This window comes from Elephantulus edwardii, unplaced genomic scaffold, assembly GCF_000299155.1.
Source record: "Elephantulus edwardii isolate Elephantulus edwardi_28Jun2011 unplaced genomic scaffold, EleEdw1.0 scaffold00057, whole genome shotgun sequence".
NCBI classification, from domain to species: domain Eukaryota; kingdom Metazoa; phylum Chordata; class Mammalia; order Macroscelidea; family Macroscelididae; genus Elephantulus; species Elephantulus edwardii.
In genome coordinates this window covers 10,102,141-10,122,313 of record NW_006399807.1, presented here as the reverse complement: position 1 = coordinate 10,122,313, position 20,173 = coordinate 10,102,141, and the positions used below count along the sequence as shown (strand labels likewise).

The window sequence follows — 20,173 nt, the reverse complement described above, 5'->3', positions numbered from 1 at the left end:
ACAAACTATGTAATGAAAGATTTTTAAAAAAATAGTTACATTTTTAATGAATGCACAGGCACGTACATAACAGTTTCCCTTTTTTGTTTCTTGGATAACCAGGCCTAAAGTTACTTGCTATCAAGCACTCCTTAAAGAGAAAGTCTCCTGACCTTTACTATAAAGAATTTGAGTTTTGTTTTCTATAGAGACAAATTTAGTTAATGAAAAGAGCATTCCATTTTAAAAGTATCTATGTTAGTTGTTAAGGCTTTTATTTTCTAAGACATGTCCTTCTCATGCTTGCTCTTAGTCCAAAACTTAAAAACCTAGATCAGACTTATTTAACCAAATTATAAGAATGCAAATCTTTTTTAAAAAGTGTGTTACTTAGTACTTCAAGGAACTTTTTTGATATTTTTACTTGATACGTTAAAAAATAGCTTGGCATTAACTTTTTAGGTTTCATCTAAAGAATCATATTTGGGTTAAAAAATTATGAAACTCACCCTGTAATTTTTACACTAATTAATTTTCACATCTAATTAAGTATGTACTTTCAGCATTCTTATTCTGGATGTATTTTTCTACCCTTACCAAATTAATCTTGATGGGGTTTTTCAACTGACAGCAAGAAAGGAGTTTAGAGACTTGCATCCTTTTAGTTTGGCATTTCATTCACTTTTGGGAATGTTAACATGAATTCAAAGAAACATAAAATTACAGATATAATATTTTTTTATAGAAGTCAAAGAATTTTTTTGATTATACTATTAGATTCAAGACATTGCTTTACATTGTCAAGAAGTCACAATCATAAAATATAAAGAAAGTAAAATAGACTGGCTTGATAAATTGGGATTATTTTACTTTGTTTTATATTGGTTTGCTTATGAAGTTCATATACACTGTCCTTTACACTATTCATCATTCACATTGTGTTCCATACAATCACTCTCATGCATTATGTTTTACAGATAAAATTTTTACAGTAGAGCCTTTCAACTCATGGAAGCAGAAATTACCAAAATGCATGTATACCTAGTTATGAGTTGGTAAATATTTATTTTTCTGTTCTTAAGCATCAAAATTTCTTAAAATTTCTGTCTTTATAAAGTGAAAGTCAACATATATAGCCCTCCAAAGTTGGATATGGAACTATTTATTATATTTTATGTAGATAAATTAAGATGGTTTTAACAAAATTAGGAACTATAAAAATTATTTAGGTGTAAGAAGATTTAAAAAGATGGCTTTTTCAGTAAATGAATTTTTTATTATATTTTTCAGTTTATAGGTATGTCAGAACATTTTATTAAGTAGCAGTACACTGAGCATAGAAATATCTGACAGTTCATATAGAATGCAATTCCTGTTTGAACTAGGAGTTTAAGGCAAAACTAGAAAGTGGTAGTGTTTTTATTATTTACAAATTTCTGGTAAAGAGCTAAGCAAGAATAATATAAATCCAAAGAAAAATTTGATGTAACTATGAAATAATCACTATAGCCATCAATACAGCTATTTTAGCATCATCTCAGCACATAACATATTTATATATGCCATAGTATTTAATTTTGTGTATTTATTAAGTTTTTTCTATGTTCTTACAGATGGCTTATGTATTTATAGTCCTTCCTGCAATAAATGGTTAAGTTTCTTGACAGGTAACAATTTTATTATTCTTCTGTTAAGTCTACTACCATGTCCTATAAAATAAAAATAAATGGCACAAACTAAGATTAAATACCTATATCAAGTAGAAAGAGTATCCCATGAAATCTAAAAAAGAAAAACCAAAAACCAACCAACCCCCAAACCCCCCCCAAAACCTCCACAACAAAAGCCACCAAGGAAGCAATGTGGACACTGAAGTGGATTCAAACCTGGACCACACAATATCAATTCCAGTGTACAGAAATAGAGTCAGTTCTTGGCTGTTGTTTCTCTGACCACCTTTCCTTTAAAAGATTCTGCTAGTCTGGTTCAGTGCCTAGGTTTCCTAGGTCCAAGAGGCTATCTGGAAACACTTTTGTGACACATCTAAAGTCTAGGAGAAGAGCTAAAGCACATAAAGTATTTCAATATCATGAAATGTTAAATAAATGACACAAATCTAGAAGGAGATAATAGTTTCTGTTATGTCCAACCTAAGCGTATATACTACAAGGAATTCTGAATTCTCTATGGCCTCCTTCTTCCAAAGTCTTTTTTCCTTCTCCACCCCCACCTTGTTGTGTATTGTTGAATTGGATCTGACTGGCACAGGAGACTGCCCCTCCTTCTCCAGCAGAGCACGTGGTGGATTTGAACTATGTGCCTTCAGGATTCCAGCACAGCTTCTTGCCACTAGGCCACCAGAGCTCCCTAAAAGTTTTTTTTGTTGAACCATTAAAAAAATAAAAAATCCTAAAACGTTGTATGTAAATACACAAATCAAGTCAGTGGATTATATATTTGGGGGTAGGGCGTGGGGTTTGGGGAGGTGTGGGGGGGATTGTGTACCAATGAGGGAGTTTTTCTTTTGCTTTTCAAGGAGAGGAGCAAAGGGGTAGGGGGGGGAGGGGGGAGGGGTTTGTGCAGGGAGAAGGGTGCAACAATGAATGAATGGAATTCCAAAATCTCTGTAGATGTTCATTGAAATGAAAAATAAACAAACTAAATTAATAAAAAAAATTTTATCTTTCACTTGTCGTATTGTGTTTAGCTACTTCCACACATAAAGAAAAAAGAACATATGTTCATATATATAAATGGACAGCTATGAAGTACATGCTTAAATTAGTTATAATAGTCTTCTACCATTTTTGGCAGGGGAAGGAATCAAGCATTTAATTTTTAGATTATGCTAAACCTGCTAATCTTACATTCATATGTCAAGTGGTAATGATATTCTAAGAGAAGTTCTTTGGGTAGAGAAAGAAATGGAACTAAGTTTTCCTTCTACAAAATATATTCTGAGAATGCTGAGGACTAACGAGTGACAGATATGGGGAAGATGTTTTGTTATGAGACTAGAAACACAAGGAATGACTATTTGTTTTATATGTAAGATAGTGCCATTGTGAAGCACACATTTCCCAAATATGGTATCATGGATAGGAAGACAAATATCTTTTCTTACTTAAGAAAAGGCAATTTTATTTAGCTGTAAACTAGAATGTCGAGGACTTTTGTTTGACTTCTGTAAGTTTTTATGGCAACAATTAATCTTTATGTAATTTCTTTTTAATTTAAACTAATTATATAGAATATCCTGATTGTCTAAAACAGTTAAAATTTATTTAGCTCTTTCTATGTAAGTCAGGCTCTGTGATAAGTAATTCTAGGTAACTACAACCCAATTGTATAGAGAAGGAAATGGAACCTTAAAGAGACACTTCAATTTGAATGAAGAAATACAGCTAAGAATGAGTGAACCCATGTCATTATGCTCTTGGCTACTAACAAGAAGGCTTTCTTCAGTAAATGAATTTTTCTATTATATTTTTCAGTTTATAGGCATGTCAGAATATTTTTTAAGTAGCAGTACACCAAGCATAGAAATATATTACAATTAAAATAGAATGTAATTCCTGTTTGAACTAGGAGTTGTTTTTGGTTTTTTTTGAACTAGGAGTTTAAGGCAAAACTAGAAAAGTGGCAGATTTTACAATGAAAGATGGCATTAACAACAGAAGTCATTTTCTAGAAACACAGAATGCAATATACATTAGAAGATTTTATCGAATGAAAAGAAACATACTTGTGAACACATTAAGTGAAATATTAAGAAACCCTCATGTGAACCTATTAACAATTCAATACTCTGTTGTATCTACAATGTTTGTTAACTCATACAATTTTCATTTCCTAAATTGAGGAAATTTGCAGGAATCAGAGAAAATTATTTTTTCAGAGAAAGAAAAAAAATCACATTACCTTATTTTCAGGTCAAAAGAAATATAATCTTAAGAAAACTACTAAAAATATTGATAAATTTTGTGTACAAAAAAATTTGACAGCTAAATACGATCTAGAATTCATAAGTAATCTTTTGTTCATTCACAAAATTCCTTATCCTTTTTATTTAACTTGAGGAGTAAGGCCCAGGGCTGGAGCAATGAAGCAATGAACAAAGAACAATGAGGAATTTTTATTTCCTTCTTACATAGACTGCTAAAAGAATGTAATCTGTGAAATAATTGATAATTTATTCTCTTCAGTTTATATGACAGAGAAACTCTAAGAAGCAATAGTAGTTAAATGTCAAACAGGAGAAGTCTCCCTATGTGACTCTAAACAAAAGCTTGTGAATTGTTTTTCATACTTTATATTAATTAAAATTTACCAACCTATCACCAGGTCCTGCTCGGTACCTTGCCCCTGGGATGAGGACTGGGTCATCATCACTGTCGTCTGTGTCCTGGTGGGCAGAGTCCCTGGTAGATGTTTCCTCATGAACTGACGGGCTGATGGCTTCTGTTTGGGACTGAGGCTCAGGACTGGTGGTACTGGGATTGGCAGCACTTTCAGTGCTAAGTTGATTTGAGGTTTCTAGTTCATTGCCTTTTTCAGACAAAGTGGATTCTTCAGGAACCCCACTAGAGTTGTCAAGATTGAGGTCATTTCTTTCTCCTGAGCTGGAATCCAATGGCTCAGTTGTCAAATTATCTGATTGTGCTGTCAGAAAATAAACCAGTAGCAGCTGGTCATGTGGAGATTATTTAACCTCTAGAACAGACTTTGAAAAGTGAAAATGTTTTCTGTTATAAAGTCTAATTCCCTTTGAAAAATAAAATACAAAACACCTCAAACTGATTGCCTTTGAGTCAGAACAACTCATAGCCAACCCTCCATGGATTTTCAGAGGCTGTATCTGCACAGGAGGAGACTGACTGTCTTTCTCCTGCAGACCAGCTAGATGGTTTATTTCACTCTGGCAGACAGGCATGGCCTTTGGGATGTTGTTATGTACTACTGAGTTGGTACCAACCCATAGGTGACTCTCCAGCAGGTTTTCAGAGGCAGTAAACTGCATGGGAGGAAAGTGCCCACCTTTCTCCTGTGGAGCAGCTGGTGGATTCAAGTTGGCATGCCTTTGGGTCAAGTTGGCATGCCTTCGGGAGTGGCAGAGCAGCTCCTTACCACTAGGCCATGAGAGCTCCCTGACCTTTGGGTAAGCAGCACAAATTCCAATACACATCTATTTGAAAATGGCCTGATTCTGGAGCAACAATTATAGTCTCAGTTTAAGGAACTCTCTAAAGAGCAAGATTACTCACCTATATCTATTGAATGTTCTGCAGACGTGTCTTCCTGATTCTGTGCTGCATCTTCAGATGATGCTTCGGGAGCTTATGGAGATAAACCAGATCATCATCAAATTCAAAGTTATATAGAAGAGTATACACCAACTTCTTATGGCAGCTTTTTTTTTTAGGAGTAAATGGTTCTTAAATCCTTCTGGGCCACAAAAGGTACAGATACATAAACTCCTTAACCCCAACACAACTCAAATCTGTATTTGTACACAAAATTGTATCAATACTATGTGGGATTGGATAGACAGTTAATTATGTCCATGGCGTCTTCTCAAAGTCCATGCAAGGACTTTCTTAAAATCTTTGTAAAAAATCTTTAGATTGTTCCTTATAGTTGACATTTCTGATCTTACCTTTCTTCTAATATTCATAAACTTTGAACTTAAAACTGAGTCCTCTTTTTCCCCATTCTCATGTGTGCAGCAGGATCTAAATTATCATAAACAGTAAAATGGTCCTTCTATAAACTGTTCTGGTCCCACATAATACTTACTGGTGGGTTTTTAGTGCAAGAGCCATGAAAGATCAGCTGTTTTTGTTCCTAATTGGACATCTGCTTACCAGAAAGTTGTCTTACACATATTTAATTCTTACAAATCTGTTATGCTATTATCTATTCACTTGAAAGGAAATAAAATATATATTTTTAAAAGTTTCTTATCAAACAAATAGGTATGCCTTAGTATGTCAAGAGATTTTTTTTTTAAGAATTAAGTATGTGTAAGAAAACTTTTTTGGCATATAAATGCCTAATTAGAAGCAAAAAAAGTAATTTTATTTCTTTTTTCACTGAACATTTACTGTGTTCCAGGCTCTCTTATGTAAAGGTTATTTAAAAGGGTTCTGAAAAACAAAAATCCTTAAGGGGCATTTAATGTATGAAACAGTATTCCCTCATAACCTTAGATTTTATTTCTTCCTTTCTGCTCCCCACAGCTTCAATAAATCACTTTCTTTGAAAAAAATAATAAGGATGATAAACAGATTCATCTTGGAGAGGATTAAACCAAGCTACTCCTTGGAGGCAAGGATTCTGGGGCTTCGTCAGACATACTTTGGGCATGTTGCCAGGAGGGACGGGTCCTTGGAGAGGGACATCATGTTGGGAGGATGGAGGGATAGCTCAGGAGGGGAAGACCCTCTATGAGATGGATTGATTCAGTAACTGGGGTAATTGGGATGGGTGTGTCAGAGGCAGTGTGGTTGGCGCAGGATAGAGCAGGGTTTAGGGCTGTTGTGCACAGGGTCGCTATGAGTCGCAAACGACTCGACGGCACATAACAACAACAACAACATATTTATAGTGCAAGAATAACTTACTGTGTTGTGTCTACAAAGAGGAACTGTGGTGCTTTACTATTTATTCCCTTTCTTAACCGCACATATTCCCTGTCTGCTGTATCTACTCTCTATCAGCACTAATATCTTGGCTATTATGGTGAAATTAATTGTTTAGAAAGAAGAAACAAAAACATAGAACAGAAAAATAAGTGAATGTGTGGCACTGAGTTTTGTAGTAACAAAAGCAAAATAACAACTTACTTGTTTCATTCTCTCCTTTTGGAGCGTGCATGGAGCTTGGTGAGACCAAGGATTCTTCCTGGCCTTCAGCTTTGCAATGGCTTCCATTTCCTCTAGAACTTGAGGCTGTACTGCTCCTATATCAAGAGAAGTGTTTTCACCAAGAACTTGATAAATATGAACCTTTAGGATAATTACTGTACTTCACAGCTATATAGCTGAATAAAAAAATTTAGACTGCAAAAAATATTATTTTGACACTATTTGCACATTTATTTAAAGAATCAAGATGACTATTCTTAACATACTAGTTTTTTAAAAAATTAAAAATATAAAAGCTGCTTTTTTACTGCTGAATGTTGCTAATATCTATAGATCCTCTCAATGAATTTTAACCAATTACATTTACACTTCTGTCCTTCCTACAAAAACCTCTGGTGGCCTAGTGTTAAGAGGCTGTGCTGCAGTCCCAAAGGCACGCAGGGCAGTCTCCTCCACTGCCATCTACTGCCTCTGAAAACCTGCGGAGGGTCAGCTATGGGTCAGTTGGGCCTCAGCACACAACAATATCCTAATTCTTAATGGTCTTACAGAAGAATTCAATAATTTGCTTTTTTGCATTTGGTTGCCTCAGGTTGAACAGAAACCTGGCGAGTGCTGTCTTCTGAACTGCCCTCTGCTAATCACTTCAAGCTCTGACTTGTTATTTAAATATGGCAGGTGATTAGATGTCATGTTTTTGTATAGAGGACAAGGTTTTCTCTTTTAAGACTCACTGATGAGCATATTTCTGTCAGAATCTTTGGTAGGACATTCTCTTCTACCTCCTGACTGGTCAGTGGGTTTCTCAGGCTATAAATCATATGGGAGGAGGTTGTCCATCTTTTTCTTGAAGAGCCACTAGTGGATTCACCTTTGGTTTAGCAGTCCACTTCCCTACAGACTATGCCACCAGAGTGTCTAGGCCAGTTTAAAGAAGTAGTTTTTAATAAGCATTCTGTGACTAATTATGACATATACGTAAAAAGAAATTCATGTGGGAAAGAAAACAGACAAATATTTAAAAATCTGATGGGACAGAATAATGTTAGATTTTTAGAAATACATCACTTTCAAAAAAAATTAAAAAAAAGAAATACATCACTTTCTTAAATCTAGGATAAATGTAATAAAATTTAAGAATTATAGAAACAAAAAAATGTATTGCAGACAAGTAACAGTGACACAGTAAAAGTACAAATTATTAGACTTTTACCAGTCAATATTAAAGCAATAATAAAAGCTCTTTTAGTTTAACTACAGAAGCTAATTTTAAAGTACACATAGGTATATAATAATTTATTTTTAATAAGAATGTGTATCTTTGTGGGTATATATGCATAGGAAAACATCAAGAAGGAAATGTTTGAATTTTCAGTGTCACCTAAGTTGGATTATTTCAGGTTACTTTTTTACTTTTATCTATTAAATTTCCCCCCCAATAAAAGTGTATTTAATGAGGAAAGAAAAGATACTGCTATTTTCTGAAAAAGAAGGCAATGTGGTATATAAACATTTTCTTACATTATAGAAATTGTGCTATAGGTAAGAATATGCTCAGTGTATGAATGTTATAATTATGATGTAGATAAAGAGAAGTAAGTATTAGTGGAAAAGACAAATTTGCCAAGTAAATGTAAGAATTTCCTATATGGGTGCAACCATTATGGAAGGCAGTATAGCGCTTTCTCAAAAAGTTAGAAATAGAAAATACCATTTGACCCAGCAGTTCCATTACTGGGAATACACCCTAAAGAAACCATAACTGCCACCCAAGCAGATATATGCATATCCATGTTTACTGCGGCTTTGTTCACAGTAGCAAAGAGTTGGAAACAACCCAAGTGGCCATCAACAAACAAATGGACAGAGAAGCTGTGGTATATTCACGTAATGTAATACTATGCTGCATTGAAAAACTCATGAAATATTATACAAAATAGGTGACCCTGGAGAACATTATGCTGAGTGAAATATCTCAGCCACAAAAGGACAGATACTGCATAGTGCCATTGTTGTAACATGAGTTGGAATTGACTGGATGGCAGTGGGCGTTTATCAGGTGCTGGCAATTGTGCTAAATGTACCTTGTCTACATGATTTATTGAATCTTTAAACAATTATTTTTTTTCCTCTACAAAAAACTTTTGAAGTAGTTTTTAAGTTTGTCTGTTTTACAGGTTCAACATTTTGTCAAGCTAGTTAATAAAAAAGCTGAATTTCAATTTTGGCTTGCCTCATGTTGAAGTCAAGCTCTTAAGTTATGCATGTTTTATTGCCTCATCTATCATCAAGAGAATAAAACAAAAAGAAGATATCACTCATACTGCCAGGGAATATTTCACTTTTTCCTGAATGTTCATTTTTCTTTTTTAATAATGACTGATGAATGCTTTCATCATTAAAACATGCTAATTCGTTTTCAACTGTGAAATAAGTCACTGATGAATGGGAAGAAATAATTCATGTCAGAATCTCTCAAGAAATGATTCACTGTAAGAAATTAATCTCTTCTGAATTGCAACATGACAGATTAGAAACAAAAGACTGAGTATGACAACTTTCTGTCATCTTAAATAAGGTAGAGTCAAAAAGGTCAGAGAGATCAGGATTCTTAAATATTAAATAAGTTTCATGAAGAAACTACTTCCAGATGTGCAGGCTAGGTTTAGATGAGGCTATGGTACTAGGAATATTATAACTAATGTTAGATAGATATTGGCCAAAAGCAGAGCGTACAAGAGAAATTTGTGTTTAATTGACTATGCAAAGGCATTTGATTGTGTGGATCAAAACAAACTGTGGCTAACTCTGAGAAGAATGGGAATCCTAGAACACTTGATTGTGCTTATGTGAAAACCGACACTTGGACCAAGAGGCAGTAGTCAGAATAGAGCAAGGAAACACTGCATGCTTCAAAATCAGGAAGGGTATACGACAGGGATGCATCCTATCTCCATACTTTTTCAATCTATGTGCCGAACAGATCATCCAGGAGGTTGGTCTCTATGAGGAGGAGAGTGGCATCGGGATCCGAGGAATACTCTTCAACAACGTGCAATATGCAGATAACCTAGCCTTGCTTACTGCAACTTAGGAGAGTCTGAGATATTTGCTGCAGAAGGTCTAGGACTGCAGCTTTCAATATGGATTGAAGCTCAACATCAAGAAAACAAAGATTCTCACCACTGGGCCAAATGGCAGCAGCATGATAGATAGTGAAGTGATTAAGATTATTAACAGCTTCACTTTGCTTGGCTCCACAATCAACACTCTTGGTACTAGAAGCCAGGAAATCAAAAGATGAACTATGCTGGGAAAAGGATAATGATGCCAGTCTGGAGACTAAGGTGTGCCTGATCTGGGCCACAGTCTTCTCAATTGCTTGCTATGCATCAGAAAGGTGGACAATGAGTCAGGATGATAGAAAGATAATTAATGCCTTTAAGCTGTGATGCTAGACTACTGAACACCATGGACAGCTAGGAGAACCCAGGGGTTTATCCTGGAAAGCTAAAACCAGGCTGCTCCTTGGAGTCAAGGATTCTGAAGCTCCATCTGACAAATTTTTGGCATGTTGCAGGGAGGGACCAGTCCTTGGAGTGGACTGATGCCTGGGACTCACAAGCTTGGGAGGGTGGAAGAGGAAGAAGAGAGGAAGAGAGGAAGTCCCTTGAGGAGATGGATTGATTTAGTGACTGGGGGTAGGGGGGTAGGTGTGTTAGAGGCAATAAATCTGGCTCAGGATAGTCAGGGTTCAGAACTGTTGTACAAAAGGTCATTATCGACTTGCAAGTGACTCGAATGAACATAACAATAACACATGAAGAAATCTCTTTCAAATGCACTTATGAATATATATCTCTCTAGAAAAATTCAATAAATAAGGTGGGTGAAAGGTAATATATATTTTGAACAGACTTTAATTAAAAGTAATCAATCAATTTTAATTAGTGCTATATAACAAAACATGCAAAGTAACTGAATGAAATTTTAAGTATAATGTTATCAAACGTGTATGAACAAATGAAAACCATATATGATTGGGTGTCTTTCACCCTAAAATATTAAAAGAAACAATATGTATATGCATGCAAATAGAATCCAAACACTTCTCACTACTACCATGGCTCAAATCCTGCTTCAAGTCACCACTACCTTTAACTCTGCTTGCTGCCAGACCCTTTCAAATCATCTCCTGGCTTCTACTTAGGGTTTGTTTTCTCAACACAGGAGGGAGAGATACATGCTATCCTTTAAGATATTCTCACTTACCTGGCTGACCTTATGTTACCATGACTGCCTTTCATCACTTCATTCTAGTTGCATAGCCAACTTCTTGAAGATGCTTGAACATGTTAGATTTGCTTCTGCTTCAGAATCTTTGTATTGGTTTCCAGTCTAGAAGCCTCTTCCTCCAGACGTATGCATAGCTCACTTCTCATACTTCCAAATTTCGTCCAAATTTTACCTTCTTAATGATGTGTATCTCTTTCATACGCGTTCCAGTCAAATTTACCCTGCTCTACTTTTCTCCTGCTTCCAAGGACATCTCCAAAGGTTTAAGGAGCAATGATATGAGTATAATGACAAAGGTCCACCAGATCCAATCCATGGTCTTTTCAATTATTTGCTATGAATCTGAAAGTTGGGTAATGAAGAACAAAGATGACTGTAGAATTGATGCCTTTGAGCCATGGTGTTGGGAGAAAAATACTGACTATCCCATGCACTGGGAAGAGAATAAATATCTCTCTTTAAAAAAAAAAAAAAGCTCCAGGGGCTCTAGTGGCCTAGTGGCAAAAAAGCTGCCCTGCAATCCCAAAGGTATGCAATTAGAATCCACAGGTTGCTTTGTGGGAGAGGGAGCCATCTCCTGTGTGATCTACTGCTTCTGAAAAGCCTCCGGAGGGTCAGCTATGAATTGGTTCCAAGTAGATGACATACAATAATATCTTCTTTTTAATGATTCATAAACATTTTGTTTCCTTCATGTATACTGCATTTTATACATTTATATCCATTGTATTTTGCCATTAATTCATATTGATCTCTACCTATCTGCCTCTTCAAGTCTCTACTGAAACCCTCCTGTTCCATCACCTCCCCATCCACCTCCTGACCTTTTGTGAGCCTAGTGATTCCACCCCCCTTGCCTTTCCTGCCTACCTTCTCCTCTTCTCTTTTACATTTGAACTAGGTTATACACACCTTGCTCAGTTATCCTCTTCACAATAGGAGGTCTTGGGCAGTATCTGTCCTTTTGTGACTGAGTTATTTCACTCAGCATAATGCATTCTAGAATGCTGCATAGTGTCCCACTGTGCAAGAAGTATCACAATTTCTCAATCTATTTGTTTGCTGATGGGTATTTGGGCTGTTTACTTTTTTTTTTTTGCTACTGTGAATACTACTTCTATGAACATAGCTGTGCGTATCTCCATTTTTGTTTCAGTTATCATTTCCTGGCAGTGTATTCCTAGCAGTGGAACAGGTGGCTCATATGGGATTTCTGTGTTCAGGTTTTTGAGAAAATGTCAAACTACCTTTCATAGTGGCTACACCATTTTACAACCTATTAACAGTGCATAAGAGCTCCAATCTTTCCACATCCTTTCCAACATTTATTGTTTGCTGTGTTAAACTTTGTTACTGGGTTTGCTGCTGGGTGAGACAGTATCCCACTGCTGTTTTGATTTGCATCTCTCTACCAGTGATTTCTAACATTTCATCATGTGTTTGTTGGCCATCTGAATATCCTCTTCTGTGAAATAAAAAGTCTTACCATGCTCTTGCCCATTTCGTGATTGGGTTATCAGTCTTTTTCTTGTGGAGACCCTACAGTATTTGGTAAACTTGAACTTTAGTCATGAACTTGTCTGAACTGCTGTTGCCAAATGCTTTTTCCTAGTCTGTGGGCATTCTTTTCACTTTATTTGGAGACAGTTTTCAATTACACAGGCATTTGATTTCAAGAAGGTCCCATTTGTCAATTTTATCCTTTCCTGGCTGTGCATTTTGGGCTATGTTTACAATTCTAGGCTAGGGCTTCTAAATTTATTCTCACTTTTTCTCTTATGATCGTTATAGTTTTGGGTTTTACCCCTCGGACTTTGATCCACATCAGCTTGTTATTATGTAAAACAAGCATGTCCTGGAGAAAAGTACAGCTAGGGTGCTCACTGGAAGCAAAGACAGCGAAGTTTCATCTCATATACGTTGGGTAAGTTGTTAGGAGGTATTAGTCATTGGTAAAACACATGCTGCTCAGAAAGGAGGAATGTCAGTGAAGAAAGGAAGGTCCTTAGTGAGACGGAGTGACACAATGACTGTAACAATGGGCTCAAGCATATCAGAGATGAAGAAAGAGGCACAGGCTAGGGCAGGGTAGAGCTCTGCTGGTCATGGGGTTCCTGTTAGTTGTAGATAATTTGATGGCATCAACAACTTTTCTCCATACACTTGTTGTTGTGTACCGTCAAGCTGGAACCAACCCATGGCTGACCCTCTGGTGGGTTTTCAGAGGCAGTAAACAGCATCTTTCTCCTGTGGACTAACTAGTGGGTTCAAATGGCGTGCCTTCGGGGTTGCAGCACAGCCTCTTACAACTAAGCCCTCAGAGCTCCCTCCACAGCTTCTTACCACCAGGTGCTCTATGGGACAATGATGGGCACTCTCCTCCCATGCAATTTATTGCCTATAAAAACTCTCTGGAGGGTCAGCTATGAGTTAGTTCTGACTCAATAGTACAGAACAAGAAGAAGATAGAGGGTATTCAATAAAATCTTTAAACTTTATGTAAACAATGACTTGAGTATAAAGTATTTGTACATAAACACAAATGGAAAATAGAAAAATGAGAAAAAAATATATTTTCTATTGCTTTCTCAAATAAAAAACCATGAAACAGAACCAAAGAATATAAAAATTTCATGTAAATTGATAAAGAAAAAACTTTGATTCAACCATATAAGGAAAATATACTAGGAAACTCACAAAAGACAATCAATACAATCATTGAATAATCCTAAAATTCAGTTCAAAATTCACTAGCATCAAGTCAGACCCAACTCATAGCTGACCTTCCACTGGGTTTCAGAGTCTGTAAATCACAAGGGCGGAGACTGTCTATTTTTCTCCCGAGGAGACCGATGGATTTGAAGCACCAGAGAGGTGCAGCTTTTGAGTCGTAGTGGAACTCCCACCAGAGCTTACAAAATAAGTATTACTGAAATTCAACCTTATTAGGAATCAAATAAATAAGAAATGGATGAACACTGGCATGGAAGATAGGAAAGCACACTTTCACGTGATCCTGGTAGAGAGAGAATGCAAAATTACTCCAAAAACAATTGGGCAGTATCTTTTGACCTAAATATCATTCATTTCTGGAAATAAATCTCAAAGAATTAAAGATAGCTTTGTAAACAAAGATATTCATTATTACTTTATGGAAAATGGTGAATTAAATTATTAAAGATAAATTCATAAATACACTGATATTCTTAGTGGGTAGGTGGTGGCTTAAGGGTCTCTGGTGGCTTAATGGTAAGGAGTTGCACTTCCCACCCAAAGGCACATGGTTCGAATCCACCAGCTGATCCATAGGAGAAAGATGGGCGATGACAGTAACAGTTTCTGAAAACCCACTGGAGGAGTCAGCTATGAGTTGGTTCTGACTCATGGGTACTTACTCAACAGCAGCACTATGCATCCACTTCATAGAAAGTTTTATAGCTATTGAAATAATATTTATGAAGAGTAAGTAACAACACGGGAATATTTACTATAAAGTTAAGTAAAATAAATACAGGGAATAAAAAGAATACATTCTGTATGGTAAAACCAAAAATTATACACATACCTGTACATGGGAACAATACCAGAAAAGTTCCAATATATTAGGTTTGGTATTTCTGCATTAATCATATATTATTGACTCATGGTCCTCTAGTCAATTCCAACTCATAAAGACCCAATATGGGGTTTCTGAGGCTTTAAATAAAATGTTACTAAGAGAATCGGCTTATCTTTCAGTGGTGGAGGTGGTGGTTTTGAACTGTCAGAGACATGCAGCCTTTTGATTATAGACTTGGTATTTAGTTAGATTTTTTACATTTTCAGTGAGATGAAGTGTTCTTGAATTTCATCATCAGAAACCTGTTAGATAAGCATGTTTTCAGACCTTACACCAAACCTCTAAATAAAAATTCTGAAAGTGGGGCTCAGTCATCTGTGTTTTAACAAATGTTCCAAGTAATTCTGAAACACACTAAAGTTTGAGATGCAACACTGAAAAAAAAAAAAGCTAACAAGGTCTTAATAAAAATATTAACTTACCATTCATCTGTAAAGTTCAGTTTAATTGTGCTTGTAGTTGTTCCTTCTGTGCTGTAGTGCAAACTTAAAACTGGTTCACCTGTCCCTGGTTTGGGGCTCAGCCTTTCATTACTGTTATCTGAAAATTGTGTTTAAAACATTTGAAAAGTTCTGAAACTAGTAAAAACAACTGACATTTCTTAACACTTATAAAACATATATCAGTTTGCTTTTGTCCAAATTCTTTCTTACATACATGATTATTGCTTACAGTGTGAACAAGTGCTAGAGACACGCTTCCTAGTCAAAAGTGGCATTGTACTGAGTCTGGCTTTATGTACATGACTCCCTGTGATTTAGATGAGAATAACACATATTTGAGAGTCACAGTCATTAAAGTATCAAAGAATATTCACAGACATGACATTTGTTATGAACCTTCCCCTATAAAATGCTCCTGATTTTATTCTTCTGTTGCTGCAGCATCAAGAAACACTGCAAAGATGTAAAGGATTCAAAACAAGTGTTTCAGAAAAAAAACACAAAATGCTAGTATTAGATATTATTCAATTCTTTCTGTTTTAAAGTTTATAGACTTTTTTTTTAAGTGCATAGACTTTTAAGGAGAGATTATAATCTGTATTCTAGGGGTTGTTGTTGTGCTACATTAAAAAACTCCTCTATTATAAGACCATGTATTTTGGTATAGTTTGGCTTACTCTCCTCACTAATCTTGCAAGGGATTTGCTTTCATTATTATGGAAAAGGAATTTCATTTTAAGAGTTCTCTAGGGGATTCCCATCATACTTCTTACATATATAATATACATAAGTAAATACAATAAAGATAATGCTATAAAAATTGATATAGACCACTTAAAAGCCTCTCTCTCACCAAAGGGAAAAAAAACCCATACACAACCAATATAAAAATAAACAGAACGAGTGTACATGGATGCTCAAAGACAAAATAGGATTTTAAGTATTTTCCTTTCATAACAGCATGTTTAAAGATGAAAATACACAGAGAATACAAATGGACACAAAATTAAATAGGAAACATTTCCTGCCAGGTTGCTTCAAGAAAACTCTCCCTTTTTATAATAATTTTCTTAATATCAGTTCAAAGATTGCTATGATAGCATTACAAGTAACCTTCCTTTCTCGAAAATGATAAAAAACTGTTACCAACTTAGTAGTCAAACTTACTCAGGCTTTTTAAGTTCTTCATACTCAGCTCACTGCCAATGCCTAGAAGGTTATTACATTGACTATATATTGCAGTGAAGGACCGATTCTTTATAGTTTCTTGGAAACTATGAGAACACTTATTATAGGAGATCTCTCTCATAAAATGTCTACCCTACTTGTATCCCGTGAGGCTAAAATTAGCAAGACTTTAAATAAATAAAACAAAGAGTAAGAACAAATGATGACCCGAGAACCAAGCTGATAACAAAATTCAGGAGAACCATCACTTCTAATTTATGAGAAATTCAGTCCGTAACAATAATTTGTAACTGGAAGTAAAAGAAGGAACTATAAAGCTTGTACTCCAAACAGTAAAATCACATCCTAAATGATTTTTGTAATAAATATGTCCCTGTTAAAGGCAGCTGCTAGAAATAAATTTAATAATCCATTACAACTTTCAATGATACACCATTATGTTCAGTGTTCTGGAGGAAGCATTTTACAAAATGGGATTCTGATAAAGTAACTGAATTAGAGACCTTTCATTAGCTTGCACAAAAACTAACAAGAATAGGCCTTTTAAAACACGTTTCACTCTTAATTATCTTTGAAAAACTTGCTGTTTGCTAATCATTCCCCTACATACACTTTTCCCTCTTCTCTAGTTCCCACTGCTACCAAAGTGACTGTCACTTTGAAATGGCAGAGACAAGAAAGCTGAAAAATAGATAAGCAAGGAAACTGGGAGGCATTTTCCCTTATAACATTTTACAAAGTGCTTTGCTATTCACTTCTTTTTTTTTAAAGTAAATAAGGAACAGAAAGTTAAACGCAGGTATGAGAATTTCAGGACCGAATTTTTAAGGTCCATTTTAGCTTACAAAACTTGAGTTTTAAAGAAATCTTTTGGAATTTATTGAGATTTCCCTGTTGAGTGAGTTTAAAGAAAATACTATTGATATTTGTGTTTTCTGACTACAGGAATATTGTGAGTGGGAAAGGTTTAAAAAAAATCAGCAAAGTGTAGAAAACATTTAAATTTTACAGCTCTTCCTTGCAAAAAAAAACCAAACAAGAAGCTTCTTGAAATAGCCACTTGGAAGTTTCTTTAGAAAATTATCTATTAAGTTCTTGTTTAATTTATTACGCTGCGTATTGTGTAACACAGTAATATTCACTTACTCTAGAAAATGCTTTATTATAGTTGATGGAATTTATTCATTTAAGTTGGCAATGAACTCACCAGCCTTGTATAAAACAGTCCCATCATTATACAAAAAAAGAATGGTCTCCTGTTTCTTACAAATACTTCAGATCCCTGAGTCATTATTTCCTCTTAGACAATAAGTAAATTAACAGTGCCTCTGGCAAAACACTATACAATGCAGAACTTGGTTCTTAGAGTTGGATATTAATGCCAAGGGACAAATATCTCAGTAGCAGAACTCATTTCTAAAGCGTGTTCCTTTATACACTCTGCCTAGTTTGATCCTCCTGTGTATGATTATATGCAATCTAATAAGTTAGATTTTCTCTGAATATAGGTTTTTAAACTAATAGTATATACATTTGCCATCTGTATATTCACCAAGTACATATTAAGTTATAAGTAATAGTATTCTTTAAAGATCTAAGCATTTCAATGTTTTTTATTATGGGAGAAAAATTACCTGTAACCATTCTAAGTTGTCCTTGTTGGTGTTGTTGAGTCGCTTATGACTCATAGTGACCCTATGTAAAATGGCTCTAAACCTTCCTCTATCCTCTGCCTATTTTATTGTCTCTGACACATCTACCCTCATTACCCCAGTCACTGAATCAATCCATTTCATCAAGGGTCTTCCTCTCTTGTGCTGTCTCTCTACCTTCCCAAACATGATGTCCTTCTCCAAGGACTGGTCCCTCCTTGCAACATATCCAAAGAGTATATCAGACGAAGCTGACATCGATGTTCTTCAGTACTTTCGAGAGGTTTCTGATAGCAGACTTTCCCAATGCAATTCATCTTTAATTTCCCGGCTGCTGGTACTAAGAGTATTGATTGTGGAGCCAAGCAAACTAAAGCGGTTAACAATCTCAATCTCGTCACCATCTATCATGATGCTGCCAACTGGCCCAGAGGTAAGAATCTGTTTTCTTGATGAACTTTAATCCATATTGAAGGCTGCGTTTCTTGACCTTCTGCAGCAAGCACTTCAGGTCCTCCTCAGTTTCAGCAAGCAGGGTTGTATCATCTGCATAAAACAGATTGTTGATGACTCTACCTTCAATCCTGATGCCAAATTTCTCATCATAGAGCCCAGCCTTTCAGATAATCTGTTCTGCATATAGATTGAAAAGGTATGGAGATAGGACACATCATTGACACACACCGCTCCTAATTTTGAACCATGCAGTATTTCCTTGCTCTATTCTGACGACTGCCTCTTGGTCCAAACATAGGTTTCACACAAGCACAATCAGGTGTTCTGGGATTCCCATTCTTCTCAGGGTCAGCCACAGTTTATTGTGATCCACACAATGAAATGTCTTTGCACTGTCAATGAAACACAGATAGACATTTCTCCGGTACTCCCTGCTCTCAGTCAAGATCCATTTAACGTTAGCTATAATATCCCTGGTACCATGGCCTCTTCAAAACCCAGCCTGAACTTCAGGCAGTTCTCTGCTCATGTGATGTTCCAGTGATTCAGCAAAATCTTGCTTGCACGTGATATCAATGATATTGTTCAATAATTCCCATTCTCTGTCGGGTCCCTTTTCTTTGGAAAGTGAACAAATATAGATCTCTTCCAGTCAACTGGCCAGGTGATTATCCTCCATATTTCTTTGCACAACTTAGCACATCCATGGCAGCATCTGTTTGCTGAAATATGTCATTGGTATGCCATCAATTCCTGGGGCCTTGTTTGTTGCCAAATCTTTCAGAGCAGTTTGAACGTCTTCCTTCATCACCACAGGCTCTTGCTCATACATTGTTTCATGAAATTTTTCTGTGTCCACCAATTCCTTTTGGTACAATAACTGTATACTCTTTCCATCTCCTTTTAATGCTGCCTGGAGCATTTAATATTCTGCCGAAAGCATCCTTAAGTATTGCCAATTCAAGGCTCGAATTTTCCCTTCAGCTTAAGAAATTCTGAGCAAGTTCGACCCCTTTGATTTTCTGATTTCAGCTCTTTGCACATTTCATTGTAACACTCTTTATCTACCTTCTTCTTCTTTTTTTTTTTTTGCTAGAAGTGGAATCCACAAACATAAATGTTGTACTTGAAAGATTTACGTATGTAATGCTCAGATATTTATCACTAAAATATTCTGCTTCATAAGTTGAGGCTTTTATTCAAGAGCATTAGAATTCAGAACGTCACTTATCCAGCAATCTAACTACTGCTTATTGAGTGTCACCATGAACTAGGTAGGTCCTATCAAAATCTGTTTTAAATTTCATTATCTCCATTTTACAGAAGATGAAACTACTAATTAAGAGCTAGTTTTTGTTCTAATTACTAAGGTATCTTCATATCAAGTTCCTACTTACCACCATACTGTCTTGGAAATGAGTTGAAAAAAAGGAGAAGAATAAGATTGCTTTAAAAAGCAACTCTCTTAATCAGTGCACACCAATAGCTGGTGTTATTATTCCTCTGAAATTATGTATAGAATTCAATCAGTAACATTTTTATTTTTATCACTTTGGCATTAGAGTATTAACCAACTATGCTATACCTTTTTCTGAGCAATTAAAGAGAAGTTTCGTTCTGCTCTTAAAATTTCATAGAGCATTTTATTTGTGGACCAATTTGATGGGAGAGTAA

The 20,173-nt window shown here is 35.6% G+C and overlaps 1 protein-coding gene across 4 annotated transcripts in view; it reads right to left on the bottom strand.

Annotated features, from left to right (window-relative positions):
• The window catches only part of DCAF6 (DDB1 and CUL4 associated factor 6), a 206,500-nt gene that overhangs the window by 42,035 nt on the left and 144,292 nt on the right, over window positions 1-20,173 (bottom strand). For all 4 annotated transcript variants that reach the window (XM_006887399.1, XM_006887401.1, XM_006887402.1 and 1 more), the window contains 5 exons: window positions 15,183-15,300; window positions 6,825-6,940; window positions 6,421-6,423; window positions 5,244-5,315; window positions 4,314-4,641 (listed from right to left, as the gene is read on the bottom strand). In XM_006887399.1, the coding sequence (XP_006887461.1) occupies window positions 4,314-4,641; window positions 5,244-5,315; window positions 6,421-6,423; window positions 6,825-6,940; window positions 15,183-15,300 (637 nt within the window). The remainder of the gene's footprint in view (window positions 1-4,313; window positions 4,642-5,243; window positions 5,316-6,420; window positions 6,424-6,824; window positions 6,941-15,182; window positions 15,301-20,173) is intronic.